Below are 19,528 nucleotides of genomic sequence, written 5' to 3' on the forward strand. Positions count from 1 at the left end.
GCTGATTCTTTCGGTTCTGCAAATGCTAGCGAATACACAACGTAAGCGTAGAAGCCCTCATTTGTGTATAGTTCGAGTTATTCTGAATGAATCCGGAAGAATCCGCTTAAATTTGTGTCAAAAATTAGCTCAATGAAAACATGTTTTCGTGACACTATTTCAATGGCAAGGGAAAAGTATTGTTGTTTTTTTTCCCTAGAACTAAGTGTATGCCTTTCGTGTCACGAATTTTTACAGTTGGATTGAAAAATGGTTGTGAATGTAAATGTACGGTAGGAACTAGGAAGTCTTATCCAATGGTTCGACGTTTGAAATAAAAGCGATTTTCGTGAAGCCAAAATTACGAAGCCTGTAATTTCGATGGCGGAAATTGCGGTTCACCGTGATTGACGTTGCATGGGGAAATCAGCGTGCAACGCTGCAGAGTTGAAGCAAAATTACGGTGCTTGTGCAACGTTCTTATTTTTGTGGTAGCTCGAAATTGTCGAGCGAATGCGATTTTCGTTGGCAAGGAAATGTTTCGTTTCCGTCGAGAATTGAATAAATTCGAAAGCTTTGCGAAAGTTTAGTAACTTTTTCGACAAGCTCGGATGTAATGGTAGGGAAGGCTGGTTTCGAACACGTTCCTAGTAAGGTTTTCAATATTTTGCTCGGCTGTTAGTCGATTCGCGGAAGTTGAAACATATACTACTGAGAACAAATTGGTTGTTTTCAGCAAAGATTCTATTTGATGATGATTTTAGAAGTAAACTGTTATAATCCAAGCAAAATATTTTTGTGGCAAATTGATTGTGAATAACTTATTAGGATAGTTGCAGATTCTATGAAAATTATAACCATCGTTCCTGAGTAAGAAATTATGTTGTGGTCACAAGTTTTCAACATAAAATATAAAATTTTGTTGTTGCAAAGTGGTCAGGAATAAGCCGCCACAACGAAATTTGTTACTTGGTTTATGCATTCTATTGTTGAATTTTTATTAACACCCACAGTCAACGGGACAGGTCCACCTCAGAAGGTCCAGAATGCCGTTACTTCCAGTACCGACGAACTCGTTCCATTTCCATTAGCCCACGGAGCAGATATTCTAACATCTAACTTCGTTGATGATAACCAAACTATCCGGCGCTCTTGTCTTGCTTCGGTGTTCCGTTGCTTGGTGTCTGATGGTGACCCACTGTGCTTATCCTGCGACGAGCTCCACCTACATCCCACCAGAGCTCGGAAGCGGCAGCAAGGAAATGGTTTATGAGTGTAATCCCAGTATAATCAGAGTGTGGGAAAAACTCGCAATAACTTTGATATCATATCTTCTTCTGCTTGTTGTAGTGCGACTGAGCCGTACATTATACTGTTAATGGTTTGAAACAAGCATTCAGCTTGAAAAGAGATTCTATAAAGTGAAGACTCATCTTCGTGCCGAGGCGTGGAAAATTTCCTGATGAGAGGGTTTTCGATTACTGTTGAGATCGTTCCGCAGTGTGGGATTTTGCAACGAAATAGTAGAGTGTTTAGATTCTTTTCCAGCTCATTTGTTCATTTTCCAGCTAAGCTGATATTATACGTTTATATTATTTTGACACGTTTCGACCTCAATTTTCATATTCTCTTGTAGTAAATAACAACAAATTATGAATGCTGAAACATAAATTGTTTTAGTATTTTCAAATATTGAACCTAGGATCAACCCCATTTTCCGTTGTTTCACTAAATGCTTTATGTTCCATTGAAAGACGCAGGAACAATAATCAAAGCAAATGACTCGCAATAACTGCAATAAACTCGTTTCAACGCAAGAGGTTTTGATTTATGGCTGGAAACATGCGAAACATTACACACCGGTCCGAACTGCCCGGCTCCATTAGCCATCTGGTGACGACGTTTGTTCTCGTTTTAGTATAAATAGGCATTTACCAGTGTGAAACGAAAGACTAAATGTAGGGACTCTGTATCCGGTTGAAACTGGAAATAGGTGCTCTTAGGGATATGGGCGGTGGGTTGGTTAAACGAAATGGTACATCCATATGAAGCGGAAAAGAAAGTACGAAAGGCACTGAAATAATTATGTGGAGCACTTTCAGCATACAAACATAATAATCCGAAAGAAAATAAAAAGCTTTTAGTGATGATCTTTATTCTACAAAAACAGCTTGGTTTCTACTTGTTAAATATTGCAATTGCGCTATGATGAACCTAAGATTCATCAGTCCGAACCTAGCGGGTGGTATTTCGATAAGTTATTATACACTGCACAGAAACAGAGTATGTGTCCGGTGTACGCATAGATCGAGTAAGCGAGCTGTGATGATATTACACTGGTGATTAGATCGAAAGTAATACATCGAATAATGGGACATTTATGATGAAACCTACCTCCATCGACGTTTACGCACACCAACCCAGGGCAGCAGTTTTCGTTGGAATAGCACGGTTTGCCGTAGCAGACATCCTCTTCGATACGCTGGTTCTGTTGCTCTTCGTCCAAAATTTCATTCTGAAATGTATCGAAAATTCTCCGTTCATTTTCGGTCGGCTGGTTTAATTTAATACTGAGATCAGTGTCATGTCACATCACGGTGAAGGTTTTCCCCGTAGGACCAGAATGCGGATGGATGTGGTTTGTATGATTACCACTAATGACTATGGAATTTGATATTAAATTACGTGGCATTGTTTTGTTTCGTCCTTTTGCGACAGACAACCGTTTTTGGTGAATCGAAGCAATGTTCACAATTTAATTGACACTGGGATTAGATGATATTACACCCAATCGTCGTATAGCGGTAGTAGCAAAGCTTGGTGGGAAACGTTATTTATATGTAAATAAAAATCTTGTTCCATTCCAGCCCTATCAAATATCATTCATCAGTTTTTGTTGTGAAATTTATTCGTAGCTCGATGTTTCTATTTTTATAATAAATGCGAATAATTTTACCTATATGATTATATTATTAAAAAAGAGTTTACGATTACGGTTTAAATTTACACTTTTAATACAGTGATTTATTTTGCTGAGCAGCATATATTGTATGAAATTGTAAGCTTTTCGTTAGAACTGTTAATTGAACATATTAGAGATGTTATATGCATTTTTTAAACAACTTTTTAAATCAATCCACTGATTTTATGAGTTGCATCATTGTTTTTGTGCATTTCTATTTCCGTCGCAAATGTACAGTCAGTTTTGAGTCAAACAAGCGACATTCGGGACATGCATTGGACGAGTTTTTGCCTTTCTGATATAAACAGGTTATGCAATCACTGTGAAAAGCGTCTTTTGAACGGAGGCCCGGAGGACCAACTCAGTTCGTCGAGGTCACAAAATGTCTGTGTGTATGTGACAAATAATGCCACCTGTCCCATAGACTGCTATTGAATTTTATCTTTATACGACTTCCGGTTCCGGAATTACAATGTTTCTAGAATTACTGGAATGACTGAAGTCACTTTTTTACGCGGGGGATACGTACGTTAACTGCCATATTGGTGGAGTTAACGTGGTTCTTCTGATTACCATTTTAGTTAAATTTTTCAAAAACCTCTTCAGCAAAAAAAAAAAGAAAAAATTCAGGAATATTTTAGGAATTATGTAAAACCTTTCTGATTTTTTTTTCAGAATTTTTCAAAATGTATTTCATTTAAAAAAATATGTTCAAAATTTTCGATTTTTTTTAATCGCCCTTGCCATTTTGGCACCACTCACAAATTTTACATAAAAAATAAATCATAAAAATAATAAAATAAATAAATAAAAAAATAAAAATAAATAAAATAAATCGCTGTATTTTTCAGATCAAATTGTTCCATCAAATTGTCATGATCCGATGGAGACGCATGGTATTTAGTTCTAAAATCATATATCACATGTCCTTAGAACTAAATACCATGCGTTTCCATCCACTACTTGAGCTCAGGGCTTGAGTATTGACGTAATTAATAATGATAAAATAACTTTATTCCTTATGTTATTTACACACGCCCGCACGACTGGGTCAATATACCAAGCAATGATGTAGGGAATGCATTAGTGAACATGTGTGCCAGCGGACGGTTGTAATTCGTTTCTAACTTCAACATCTTGCAGGATAGTCTGGTGGTTTCGAGGTTAGCTATTAGCAGTCCTAAGAAATACTATAAACCAGATAGAGATCAAGTCGAAGCGCCTGCAGCAAGTCTCGAAGACCCAAAAAGAACGTATTAATTCGCATCGTCGATTTTCTATACAAACAACATGTTCTTTTAAGCATAATATTTTCAGTTTTTTGCTTTTCCTCACGCATGGTATTTAGTTCTAAGTTCTAACAATTTGATTTGACTTGATTTGACCATCGGATGATGACAACTTGATGGGGGCGCATGGTTTTCCGAATGATTAATTTTTTTAAAGTCTAATATTATATCCGTCCACATTTTTTAAAAATCTGAAAAAAATTACAGCGTAATGCACTCATAAATGATTTTTTAATGTAAAATCTAGAGTGGTACCAAAATTTTAAGTGTGTTAAAAAAAAATCGAACACTTTGAACATTTTTTTTCACATTTTTTTTATGTAAAATCTAGAGTGGTATCAAAATTTTAAGTGTGTTGAAAAAAAAGTCGAAAACTTTGAACATTTTTTTCCACACGAAATACATATTGAAAAATTCTGAAAAATATCAAAAAGGTTTTCCATAATCCCTAAAATAGTCCTGATTTTTTCAATTTTTTTGCTAAAGAGGATTTTGAAAAATTTAACTGAAATGAAAATCAGAAGTACCACCCTAACTCCACCAATATGGCAGTCGAAGTGTTAAATTTTTGGAAAAATCATCTCCAATATAAACCCTTTCAAAGAGCGTATATCCATTTTTTTCTGTTAGGTGGAGTTTTTATATGCAAACCCGGCTACACCCTTTATGAGTAAATGCGCTCTCAATGTTTTAGGAAACTTCTTAATCTAGTTTTACAAACCAAGATGCAAATAAAAGGTCTTGATTTTTTTTTTAAATCTCCGAAAAGTGATAAGTGAAAGTTTTTCACTTTCACGAGTATTTTTTCACAAGTTTCGCCATCACTTGGTGCAAATTTTTATAAAACTTACTGGTTAATTCATCTAGTTGGCAGACCTTGTTAGTCAGTCGGGATATACAGACCTACTTTGGGACTACTAGCTCCCGGTTTCCACTCCCGAAAGCACCAATAGTGAAGAAATAATTAAAAACATTAGAAATGGAACTCACTTCGATCTCTCAGCAACGGTTAAAACGATTTTCTCAAATCATGATTCAAATTCAAGCTCTTATTGTCGTACAAGATACTGTGCAATTTCATCCAGATCCGGCTTCCGGTTCCGAAATTATATGGCGATGAGTGTCAAAACTTTCGAACTGTCATAAAAAATGATACAAAACTGGTACGAAAGAAGAAAACACCATCGCCTAGTTTGCGGTTTGAAAACACCATCGCCTTATGTTCAGAATGCTTAAAATTAATCCAAGTAGAGTGATTTCTTATTATTTTAAATTCATATATCATAAGAATTATATTATCGCAATCGATGTTCAATCCCTATATTGTTTTCTTCGTATTTATGATAGTGCATAGAACGAAAATGACTATTCTGCCTTTAATTATTTTTGCTAAAAAGCAGTTTTGAAAAAAGTAATATCCTTGTTTTATTTCGGTTTTGTACACTTCCGGCGAATAAGGGTTTATTTTCGTCTGGTAGTTTTCCATCATGGATCACTGGAGTGTCAATCACCGCGTTTTTATTTAAAACTCGTTTTTGAAGAATCAGTCGTACGTTACAAATGTTCGTCGGTTTGAAAAAACATTTTAAATTAATGGAGGGGCTTCTCCATAAACTTTAACGGATTTGTCTCGGTATAATAACGACAATTTGGCTCGATCCTGGTCGAAGTGGCTTCGTGGCTTATCATTATGTCGCTTAGAGAAACCTCACTACTGCCTAGCATAACATATTGAGCATTTTGTTTGCGAACGATAAACGAGCTTCATCTTCCTTGACCATTCGATGGAAAACAAAACGTCGAGAAATTTGAGGAGCAGCCGCATGCTTCTTACTCAAACGCGTAGAAGAGTTCACAAGAGCGGATCCAACTCTCTCTAGAAAATTCTCTGGTGTCCAGACAGTCCGGACGTGGCCCGGAGGTTCTACATATTTTGGTCAAAAAACCTGTTTTTACAGAAATGTTCACCCACAACTTCACAGTATTACACGAATGCACCAGAATTTTCGGTATGAATTTAAAATGTTTTCTTTAAACTCACGAATAGTTAGTTAGTGAATTTAAAATGTTTTCTTTAAACTCACGAATAGTTAGTACGACTGATTCTTCAAAAACGAGTTATAAATAAAAACGCGCTGAGTCACACACAGCTTCTTGGATTTAAAGCTGCGGTTTTTTATTCGCAAATACTGTTTATTTTTCGTTTAAAGTACTTAAAATCATCTGAATAGATTAATGAGCATTAGACAACTTCTATCTCTCGCGAAAATGTAAAACGTAAATGACAGTTGTCTTGCCGAATTTCGGCAAAAACTAATACAAGTACCGAAATTTCGGCATATGAAATTACTGATTTCGGGATAATTGTTAATCACTGATTAGTTCAGCGCAATATTTGGCCAAATTTCGGCAAAAAGATGAGCTTTACTGAAAACTCAGTGTGTTAACTGAACGAATCTTTGCAAACATAATATTGAATACTGAACAATCAACAAAATTGTGTATTGCCGTTCTGTCTCGGCATTTTACTATACCGAGCTCGAGAATTGGTCTCAAGTGTATACATTTTGTATCCATTCAATAAAGTACAATCCACCATAATAAATTTACAGTAATTGTAGTTTCCCCTTGAAAAGGGCTTAAAAAACGGTCGAAACGGCGGGCAATTTAACAAATAGATCGTGTGCCTAATATATAAGACTGAGAAAGGAACAAATAAAATCTATTAACTACACTTTTAGAAAAAATGTATATTTACGCTTGACTTAAATTCTAACATGCTGTAATTTCTTCGGTGATGACACAATATTACATCTATTAACATGTAAAAATAAATTTTGCGTCTGTATCGATGTAAGCTTCAACTAAATGAACTGTGAAGTTAATGATATGGCTTATCTTTACAAGCTTTATTATGTGCATCTATAAAGATTTGAATTTTTCTATGTGTGTAAATATTACGCACACCTAGAAAAAATCGTGTAAATTCACGTCTCCTGAGACCGACACATATGAGCGTAAAAAATAACTCAATTTTACAGTAAATATAACTTATTTTTATTACATTCTGATATACTTTTAAGTGCTCAAACATGTGAATTTACAAGTTTGCGTGAAATACTGGCGTATATTTATATCATTCTTGTAAAACTCGGTCGTTTCACGGATTACGTTCTATTAGTTGTGTCATATGTAGATTTGCGTCACCTGTAAATTTCATAATTTTTTGTTGTGCGTGTGCTAGAATTTGCGTAAACTGTAGTGATCCATTTATGACTCATGAGCTGTAAGATTACAAGTTATACCCAAATTGTGTACAAACAATGCTTAGATTTAACTAAAGCTGTGATCCTTCACACATTTTTTTTAATTTACAGGTGACTTAATCCCACATACGAGGCGATCAATGAAGACCTAAGTTGTCAAGTGACGGAAAATTCCATTTGTAATGACTTGATGTTGGATTAGAATTAGTTTTACTGGTTTCGACTGTAATTTGCATTTGGTTGTATGAACTCATTTGGACCATTTTACTGTCAAGCAGAATTGTGCTTCAGTCGTTAAGTCGACAAACGAACGTACTTTGTGATTCAATAATTCTTGGTTCAAGTCGTCACCATAGCTCTAATAGTTTTTATTTTTTTCATTTTATTGAACTTCATGTCATGTCAATTTTCAAATCACACAATATTACATGTTCTTGCATGTAAGTTTGCGTGAAATGTGACGTGTTTCAGCACTGCAAAATACGTTAAATTACGAATATGTCGGACGTAAATCTGCGTGTCTTCTGTGGTGTGATGTGTGGTTCAGACCTACCTCCGTCAAAATTTGAAATTGAGATAAAAAACTACTATCAAAATGTTAATTTTTAGCCAAAAGTTGAAGTCCCTTGGCGAAACGGATCACATTTTTCTACCATACTCTGAACCACCGATCCGGTTGCATTTCTTTCAAGTAGTAAATTACTGGGCAAGCGCTAGACTCGTAGTCGAAAAATTAATTAAAAAGTAGAGCTAAGCGCAATGTTGGATGTCACTACTGTGTGTAGATTATAGTACACATGAAAATATTGCAAAAAGGTTTTTCATTTCAGTTGCTTAAATGCAGTCACGAACATCCCCCGCTTGCTACGATCCAAAAAGTATCACGTAAATGCATGTTAAGTGGATCTATTTGTCAGGTGAGGAAGCCAATGTGTAAATCATGAAATAAAGTTCAAGGTTCACACCATAGTTCAGACGGTGGAAGCGAAATAGTGGATTCTAATGTTTGCGGTATGAGACCGAAACAGGGATGTTAATGAGGGAAATATTTATGGCCTAGTGATGTAAAGTATGTTCAATTTTGGTATAAAACCTAACATCGCACTTTAGACTGTATTTATGTGTGCACATAATATAATTAACCGTTCTACATGTTATCTTTCCTTAATTTCCTTATTTATGGGTAGGAAATTGAAATACCATAGGATGAAAGCTGACTACGAAGCTTGCTGTAATCGACCTGACGATCCCTTGTCAACCATGTTCTCAGGAGACATCTGCCAGATTTACGCCTACCTTTCATTAAAAGCCGATTCGTCTGGAGGCTATTATTACGGAATCCCACCCCATCACACCGGGCTGAAGGCTGATTTAAGAAAGGTGTTTCGTAATCAAATTAGAAGAAAGTTTAATTTAGCTCAGGAAACCATTCGGGTTCGGGGGTGGCATTGGGTATTTGGGAGCCTGAGAAGACCAGATATCTGGTTCAACCTGCAGCCAGGTACAACCCGGTCGGCATAATAACATGATATTAATAATCCGAAAGAAAGTTGATGTGAGTGGGAACGAGAATGTAATTTATGACCTGTGTTTATATTATAAGTGTAAGTCAGAAGACATGTACACTAGCCTTGGTACTATTTTCTGGTATGGCATTAGCAAATAGTTTACAGGATGAATAATACAACCAGTAGTGCAGAGAGCAGTTAGTTCCGAATGGGATGTGTGAATACTCAATGTGGTTAAAATAAATAAAAATATTTTCATTTGCAAACATTGGAATTGACTTTTTGCCAAACTTGCAAAGAAACTAATTTTTTCCCAGTGGTGTCAGCACCGTACAGTATAGATATTGGTGATTTTCATTAAATCGAAAGTTTGATTTTTTACTTACGACAAATAAACATTATTGAGCGAAATGGCAAGATCCTGCAATAAAAATATAAAAATATTTTTGCCTTTCTAATATAGAAAGGCTATAAAATCACTGTGAAAACCGACTTTGGCACCGAGGCCCGGAGAATGTCATATACCATTCGACTCAGTTCGACAAACTAAGCAAGTGTGTGTGTTTGACAAATAATGGTACTCTATTTGCTCAGAGATGGCTGAACCGATTATCACAAACTTATATTCAAATGAAAAGTCTTACGGTCCCATATATCGCTATTGAATTTTATACCGATCCGTCTTCCGGTTCCGGAATTACAGGGTGATATGTACCAAAAAATGAAAAAAATTGTCACTCACTTTTCTCAGAGATCACCGATTTTCAAAATCTTAGATTTGAACGAAATGTCTAATGGTCCCATAGATCCATAGGTCCCATATATCGCTATTGAATTTTATACCGATCCGTCTTCCGGTTCCGGAATTACAGGGTGATATGTACCAAAAAATGAAAAAAATTGTCACTCACTTTTCTCAGAGATCACCGATTTTCAAAATCTTAGATTTGAACGAAATGTCTAATGGTCCCATAGATCGCTATTGAATTTTATTCCGATCCGATTTTTGGTTCCGGAATTATAGGGCAATAAGTATCAAAACTTTTAAACTGTCATACAAAATTATGCAAAATCGGTACGTGCTGGTACGGAAGAAGCACACAGTGTGCTTTGTTCAATACTGTATAGCGTGCAGGGTTGCCACATTTAAATCTATATTAGCTTGACATAGCTGTTTACAAATCGAAAAGGTTTTTACCAAACAAAGCTTTTGATTTTATTCAAGTTTGAAAAAAAATCTTGTCAGAACATATGTGATATGAGAAAGGCATCATTAAACCACTAGGTGAATTAAAAAAGGATTTTTTTTGTTAAACGGCAACGTTAAACCGAAGAGCGAATGAGCCGAATTAAAGTTTTATGAATGAAAAAAGACCCTAATACATTTTCAAAACAAAGGTCCTATAACATTTCCAAAAAAAAAATATATGTCTGAAACGGTTAGTTGGTACAATTTATTTGGTAGTAGTAGTTGAGTGTTTCTTTAGGAATTGCAAAACATGTTTTATGAAACTGATTTCATTCCACAGAAACACATTGCTTGCCAAACAAGATATTTCTCACGATATTTAGTTTTATACTTGCGATTTAGATGTTCAGAAGCACACTTTATATTTGCTGCCAGCGTAAAACTCCGGTCTTGAAAGATACCTAAGTTCATTGATATTTAATGGAAAATTTTTTATAACACATTCGAAGATGTATTTATTCTGTTTTTGTTTTTGCATTTCGTTACGATTAGGTTTGAGCTCTAAATGATCTTAATCCAACTTTAAATTATCTATGCAAATTTCCAACGGAAATTTTTGAGAATTTTTACTGTTTATAAGAAATATTCGAATGCCTTCTCTGACAGCTCGAATTGGTATCATTTTTCTCGTAAAAGAGTTCATTTAGTAAAAGAGTGAATCTATCTTAAATTTTCTTTTGTTAATTCTTCACTATGGATTTCGAAGCAGGATCACGATAATGTTGGTTTTGTCGTCAACGAACATCCTTAAAACGAATGAGAGACTGAAGATTGTCGTCGATGATTGGAAAATTGAATTTAGTGCGAGTTATTGTGACTTGTGACTAATAGATTTAAATGTCAGCAGAGTTCTCCAAAACAATTTTATGATTTACCTCATTTTCCATGTGAGTATCGAACAATAGTCGAACTATTGTCTCTGCGGTATTGCTTCTTGGAGTGTGAAGACATTGTATTCGATTTTATCACAATTATTTGATGGAAAACGAACGATCCGCAAAATACCATGGCGACTCTAATACTGAGATGACTATTGGTATAAAACTTTGCATTTTGGGTTTTTTTTAAATCACCTTTTAAAAAATTTATTACCTCACCACTAGCGCATAGGAATGGTTGAAACAATTAGAAAAATTTTGGTCACAATAGCAATATGAATTTTGTGAAAATTAAGAAAGTTAAGAAATTCGATATCAGAGAACGAGCATTCTAATTTAAAAAACTAAAATGTTTATTAAAAATCATTGTTAAACTTTAAATTTGTTATAATATTTTCTTTGCAATTTGAAACCCACACAGTTAGAAAGAAACACTGAAAAAAGTTAAGAATTTTACAAGTGACATAATTCTACAAACGATACAATTCATAACTACACAACTTTTTGTAATGTGCACTCGGCTACCAAGTGCCGCTGTATGGATTTATATGGATCAATTATTCATCAAGCGGATATGGACTTCTGAGGTTCAGTCGATTAACTAACGTGTTTTGTGGTGTGATATTTTTCGGTTCAAGTCGCGCTATTGCTATCGATCTTTTGTTTTCTATTGCATTTCATTTAAAACTCCTGCTATTTTCAAATTACACAATTTCACATGTTCTTGAATATAAATCTGTGTAAAAAACGATGCTCCATTTATGTGCATCTTAAAAGATGTAAAATAACAAGACTTTTTCGTACTGTGAACCTGTAAAATTCTATTGAATCAGCTGTGACAAAAGGCATCCATCAGAAATAACAGAACTTGTGATTTGTATATTACTTAGCTAGAAATTCAATGAAATAAAAAAAACAAAAATGATTGGTAACCACTGGGAATTGAACCAAGAATGGTTTGATCGACAAGAGCATCCGTGTATCCATTGAGCCACAGAAGCACATCTCTGTTTTACAGGTAAATGCTATATATGAATTAGGGGCAATTTACAATCTTATAAACTCGGCCATTGTTGCAAAACACAAAGGCAGTTTTATTTGCAGTCGTTGAGCGGAAATTCAAACGAGAAATATCAGTTTTGTTTAGAACATTTTTCCAAACAAACTGATGTTTTGCTTGAAAATTCATCAAGCAGTAGCGAAGGAAACTGCTTTGGCGTTTTTAAACAATGGTTTTTTTTCCTGAGTTTGTAAGTAGAACTAGAATACAGTCATACCAGAGATAAAAATTGTGACGCATTCTCAATGAATGAATCCAATCCAACATTCTCATATACGTTATTTTACTGTTTCATTCGTGAATGACCGAAACCAGAACAAATGCAGAGAGACTAAGCATTTTCGTATATCATTGAAAAAAGAGGGTCAACGTCACTCTTTCCTCTATGACAAGACGAAACTAAACTAACATATGCAGAGAGAATCAACAGAATTTGAATGCTCATTCTTTCATCGATGTATTGAGAATCTGCGACGCTTGGCTGTAAAGAGTGTCTAAAATATGATAAATAATAGAGATTAGAATACCAACAGGTGAAAATCATTGTGAATAGTTTTCTGTCATTATCGATTTTCAAAGCTTCGGTTGAATATAGACACTGCACAGTATGCGATGGGACTGAAAACCAAAAATGACTGAAAGGGCAAATGAAAGAAAAAAAACACAATTTTGAAACTACTCTCCTGCTTATGTCATTGACTGGACATGGATTTCGTTCTCATAGTTTGCAAGCGAAGCTAAGGGTGACATTAATTTCTTGTCATTTTTGTCTAATGACCAACAAGTGAACTTACCTAATGACCTAATGTCTAATGACCAACAAGTGAACTTACCAGTAAATTTCATAAAAATTTGTACCTTGTTTCGTCATCACTTGAAAAACCTCGTGAATTTCGGATTTTCGGATCTTTATCAATATTGTCTTAGAAAAAAACTTAAAATGTCGAAATCTGATGTAATCTGAAAAAAAATTTCTTTTGAAAAATATCCAAAATTGTCATGAGTTGACTTAAAACAAATTGCGGGATAACACCAGATCTCGACGCTTCGTGCATTTCAAAGACAAAACAAGCAAACCGCATAACTTTTAAATTTTACATAAAGAGCCGCATAAAAACCCGCAGAAAACCGCGTAAAATGACCTCAGTGTTATGAATTTTGCATGGCACTCCGTTGAGAAGACTGTAAAAGAAAATTATTTCGTTAATTAAAAATAAATTTGTCAAGAAATAAACGAAAAATGGTGGTTTTTTGTAAAAATATCTATTTTGATTAAACATAAACGGCGTTCCTTAGAGAACTCAGAAACAATAAAAAAACATGTTTAAACCCACCTAGTGGTGTGATGATGTCTTTCTCATACCAATCATGCTATCTATATATATATATATATATATATATATATATATATATATATATATATATATATATATATATATATATATATATATATATATATATATATATATATATATATATATATATATATATATATATATATATATATATATATATATATATATATATATATATATATAAGACATCATCACACCACTAGGTGGGTTTAAACATGTTTTTTTATTGTTTCTGAGTTCTCTAAGGAACGCCGTTTATGTTTAATCAAAGTAGATATTTTTACAAAAAACTACCATTTTTCGTTTATTTTTTGACAAATTTATTTTTAATAAACGAAATAATTTTCTTTTACAGTCTTCTCAACGGTGTGCCATGCAAAATTCATAACACTGAGGTCATTTTACGCGGTTTTCTGCGGGTTTTTATGCGGCTCTCCTTAAAGGGTCACATAAGTAGTGTGGACTTTGCGGATGCTTAGCGGTTTAAGTTGAACTGCTAGGCACGAGATGGCAGTTCAATTTGAACTGCTTTAAGCACTGACGAGCCGAAGGCGAAACGCAAAGAAAGTTGATACAATTTTTCGTTCATTTTTCGCCAAATTTATTTTTAATAAACGGAATAATTTTCTTTTACAATTTTCTCAACGGTCTGCCATGCAAAATTCAGAACACTGAGGTCATTTTACGCGGTTTTCTGCGGGTTTTTTTATGCGGCTCTTTATGTAAATTTTAAAAGTTATGCAATTTTCTTGTTTGGTCTTTGAAATGCACGAAGCGTCGAAATCAGGTGTTATCCCGAAATTTGTTTTAAGTCAACTCATGACAATTTTGGATATTTTTCAAAAGAATATTTTATTAGATTACATCAGATTTCGACATTTTAAGTTTTTTCTAAGACAATATTGATAAAGATCCGAAAATCCGAAATTCACGAGGTTTTTTCAAGTGATGACGAAACAAGGTACAAATTTTTTTGAAATTTACTGATAAATTCACTTGTTGGCCGACTTAGTTAGTTAGTGGATCTACTTTGGGACTAGTAATCCCCGGTTTTTGCTTCCAAACGCACCGGATATAGTGAAAAAAAGCTGCAAAAACGGAACTCACTTCGATTTATCAGCAACAGTTAAACTGATTTTCACAAATCATGATTCAAATTAAAGCTTTCAGTGTCTGAGAAGATACTGTGCAATTTCATCCAGATCCGACTTCCGTTTTCGAAATTATAGGGTAATGAGTATCGAAACGGTACTGGTACGGAAGAAGAAAATGCCACCGCCTAGTACACAGCGTGCTTTTTCAATTTTGTATAGCGTGCGTTGTTACTACATTTAAATCTATAATAATTTGACATAACTGTTTACAAATTGAAAAGGTGATGGTAGTTTATATCCAAAGAAAGTTTTAGATTTTATTCAAGTTTGAGAAAAACCCTGGACAAAATCTTCATGTGATGTTTTTAAAAATATAAGTAATATGAGAAAGACATCATTATACCACTAGGTGGATTAAAAAAGTTTTTTTTTTTGCAATTTACCACTAAGTACGTTTAAAATGCTTCTGAACATTTTAGAAGCACTTCAAACTGCATAGTAAAAATATCTGAAAATTAAATGTAACGGAGTCTCAGTGCTGACTTGAACAGTGAATACAGAAATCTGTAATAGACGTAATTTTCTATTAAATGGAATATAATTTTCCGAAAATTTACTCAGATAATTATACTATGAATGTTTCTTATCAATTTTCGATGCAGCGTTAATTTTAATATAGATAAAACTCATTTTTCGGTCTATCAACTGTATTTTCCGTCATGACTGATTGAGATTTATACGTTTAGTACGTAATTTTAACCTAAAGCTTTCACACGGCTAACTAGTATGACTCAGAGCTAATACAAGTCACCTTCATTGACTCAAAATAGACGAAAATGACGAGAAATTAATGTCACCCTCAGCTTCGCTTGCCAACTGTGAGAACGAAATCCATGTGCAGTCAACGACATAAGCGGAACAGTAGTTTCAAAATTGTGTTCTTTCTATTATTTGCCCTTTCAGTCATTTTCGGTTTTCAGTCCCATCGCATACTGTGCAGTGTCTATATTTAACCGAAGCTTTGAAAATCGATAATGACAGAAAACTATTCACAATGATTTTCACCTGTTGGTATTCTAATCTCTATTATTTATCATATTTTAGACACTCTTTACAGCCAAGCGTCGCAGATTCTCAATACATCGATGAAAAAATGAGCATTCAAATTATGTTGATTCTCTCTGCAGATGTTAGTTTATGGCGTTTTCGTTTTTAATTTGCACTACACCGGTGCAGTGCTACACTGAGGCATGAATAAACGAACAAAAATGACGAAAACATAAACAGTAACCATTGACTACAATGAACGATTCCATTGCACAGAGCTACACCAAACTTTTGATGAGTGCTACACCAGTGGTATCGGTGCAGAAAAAGTGTAGCACTGGTGTAGTGCAATTGGTAAAAACGAACGGTTTAGGTGCAGCTTTCGCTACACCGGTGTAGTGCAATTTAAAAACGAAAACGACATTAGTTTCGTCTTGTCATAGAGGAAAGAGTGACGTTGGCTCTCTTTTTTCAATGATATATGAAAATGCTTCGTCTCTCTGCATTTATTCTGGTGTCGGTCATTTACGAATGAAACAGTAAAATAACGTATATGAGAATATTGGATTGGATTCTTTCATTGAGAATGCGTGACAATTTTTTTCTCTGTATGACCTTTCATTTGAATATAAGTTTGAGATAATCGGTTCAGCCATCTCTAAGCAAATCGAGTGACATTATTTGTCACACACACACACTTACACACACACACTTGCTTAGTTCGTCGAACTGAGTCGAATGGTACATGACATTCTCCGGCCCTCGGTTCAAAAGTCGGTTTTCACAGCGATTGTATAGCCTTTCTATATAAGAAAGGCAAAAATATTTTTATATTTTTATTGCTGGATCTAGTCTTTTTTGCGAACGAAAACGCCTCTCCACCAAGATAACAATTTCTCAATAATGTTTATTTGTCGTAAGTAAAAAATCAAATTTTCAATTTAATGAAAATCACCATTATCTATACAGTACAGTCTTTCTCATACCAATCATGCTATATATATATATATATATATATATATATATATATATATATATATATATATATATATATATATATATATATATATATATATATATATATATATATATATATATATATATATATATATATATATATATATATATATATATATATATATATATATATATATATATATATATATATATAATGCACATATCATTCTTTGTAATTGCATCACGTAAGAACGGATGGACGGATTTACATGATTATTTTTTTTGTTTGATCAGTTTTTACCCCCACCGGGTTCGTACATCCAAAAAATTTGGAAAACTTGCCGGAAAAATGGGAAAAATCCGTGAAGTTGTTTTGTATGGACAATGGAATTTTCCACTGAAAAAGTCGCCAATGCTTACTAGATGTACGATTGGGTGTCGTCGGGTGAACATTCAAGTTTGAGTAACTCCTTAAAAACGGACTACTGGGAATGTTTTGTATGCTACTTAAGCCAAATCCTTTTCTACAAACTTTTTTATACTTGGGTTAAAAACAAATTGTAAATATATCTTACTCTACCTAATGAACAACTCTAGAAGAGAAACTCTGCAACATTGTGTTAAGTTTATCAATCCAACATTATGGTTAGTGAGCTTTTTTTATCGATTACCGGAAGTTAGAGTCACGTCTGGAACGGAAATCGTGGCATCTTATATTCATGCCGTCGAAGCCGTTAGAGAAGGATCTCTGTTCAGTTCATTGACTTAAAGAATGAGATAAAAACTTTTTACACACTTTACCCTATAATTACGGAATCGGAAGTCGGGACCAGATGAAATTCTGGGATTCCGTATGGAACTACAGGACTTTTCACTTGAATCAAGGTTTGTGAAAATCGGTTAAACCATCGCTAAGAAAAGAGAGAAATCGTAAACCGGGAACCAGGAAAGCCGAATTCAGTTTTTTGGTCGTTTACTAATACTGGCGTTCGAATGTATTAGTTTTGAGGTCAGTTAATTTTTTTTCTACGTTTTTTGCTTCGCCCCTTTAAGTCATGGTATACAATTTTTAACATACTTTACCTTATAATTCCGAAACCGGAAGTCGGATTCAGATGAAATTCAGAAATTTTGTATAGTACCGTGAGACTTGAATCTAAGTCTGTAAGAATCGGTTATGCCATCTCTGAGAAAAGTGTGTAAGTAATTTGAAATGGAAATTTTTCCAACCTATAATTCCGAAACCGGAAGTTGGATATAGGTGAAACTTTGAAGTTTTGTAAGGGATACAATAATACCATTCATTTGAATCAAAGATTGTATAAATAGATTCCTGAGGAAAATGAATGCACATATTCTCATTTTTGTGCACATTTTAACCCATAACTCCGGTATCAGAAGCCAGATCCAAACAAAATTCAGGAATTTTGCACGGGATTGCAAGACCTTTCATTTGAATCTAAGTTTGTGAAAATCGGTTGTTTCTTTTCCCGTATAAAATAAGAAACCAAACTTCCTAAGCCTTTCAGTTATCCGTACCGAAGAATACTGTGCAGATGAATAACCCCGGCAATAACAACTCTGATCTTTCTTCTTCAGGATGAGTTGACATGACCCTCAACTCTCCCGACATGTATTGTGATGGGGTAAAATTTTCCTTTGTTTCATTTGGGCTGGAAATGTGCTGCAGGGTGTTCATTATGCGTCAATTCCAGGCTTTGTTGCAGTGTTCGGCTAGCAGAAATTGAAATGACAATGTTCCTTACTTGTCGCTGACAGCAGAAAACGGTATTTCGGTTTCAAGAATTTGTAAACATTATGAGAATCGTCTGAAGCCCAATTGTGTCAAACAAAGCTGTGCCAATGTTTTTTAACCAAAAAAAATGACTTGTGATGGAAAAGCAGTATGAATACTGATAATCACTTGAAGTCGAAATAAAATAATTTAGTGTATTTCCCGAGAAACCATATGATGAACGCACCGTTTATCACATGCCAGTACTTTTTGTTTTATTGGTGATACATTTTAATTTGTTCTACTCGAACTCACTTGCCACTCAGCCGCTGCCGGTACTGCAATACGTATAAACTAAATGGTGCGAGAGAAATGGCGCTTCTTACCTGCAGAAATGTTTGCGGTCGGTACGCTCCCCCGTGACTCCCGTAGCCCAAGTTGGCCAGCATTTCCGGTGAAAATCTGTTGAACACACCGCCCCATGCGTTTGCGGTCCCGGTGAAGATCAGTATCGCTCCGATTGCCGCCCACAGTGCGGGTGCTTTCATGATTGCCAGGTCTTTATTCGGAGTTCTGCGGAAAAAGATGGATAAAAAAAGCATCAACATCACGTGGTGTACAGGTCAGAGATATTATGTGTATATGTATAAAAATATGAGGAATGGAGGGATACTAATCGCATCTCTTTTCGTAGAAAATATCCTGTTCGAGCAGCAAAACCTGCAGCCCCGTGAATACGAGCGGTCTCTAAAATTGAATTTTTTATGGTTTCGGTAGGTCTCTGTTTCGCTGCTATCATATTGAAATTGAATCGTTCGGGCCGTTTGAGACGAAAAGGCTTTATAATAACTCAGTATGTAGTATGTAGTTTTACTGTAGAGTTACGTAAGTATGTTATTCATTTCAACTATTTGCATTAGTCTCAATTCTCATGTTGGAGTTTCGAAAATTTTAAAATTCAAATTAAACGTTAAAATCCGGCTTATATATTCGGATGTTTAATTTTAGATGAGCTCAAAATTACCACGATATGTTAATTAATGGTGGCAATGGAGAAAAAAGCATTACGTAAAACGAAAATTTATTGTGAAATATCATCGAAACGAGAATCAATAAATCAATCTTAATTTCGTTTTCTAAATAGATAGA

General features: G+C 34.5%; 1 protein-coding gene across 3 annotated transcripts in view; it reads right to left on the reverse strand.

The window, feature by feature from the left end:
* Window positions 1–19,528, reverse strand: part of LOC131428169 (prohormone-3) — a 140,639-nt gene that overhangs the window by 36,703 nt on the left and 84,408 nt on the right. For all 3 annotated transcript variants that reach the window (XM_058591885.1, XM_058591884.1, XM_058591886.1), the window contains exons 2-3: window positions 18,766–18,952; window positions 2,374–2,494 (exon numbers count right to left, since the gene is read on the reverse strand). In XM_058591885.1, coding sequence (XP_058447868.1) covers window positions 2,374–2,494; window positions 18,766–18,927 — 283 coding nt within the window. In that variant the 5' untranslated portion in view covers window positions 18,928–18,952. The remainder of the gene's footprint in view (window positions 1–2,373; window positions 2,495–18,765; window positions 18,953–19,528) is intronic.

This window comes from Malaya genurostris, chromosome 2 (genome assembly GCF_030247185.1).
Source record: "Malaya genurostris strain Urasoe2022 chromosome 2, Malgen_1.1, whole genome shotgun sequence".
NCBI classification, from domain to species: domain Eukaryota; kingdom Metazoa; phylum Arthropoda; class Insecta; order Diptera; family Culicidae; genus Malaya; species Malaya genurostris.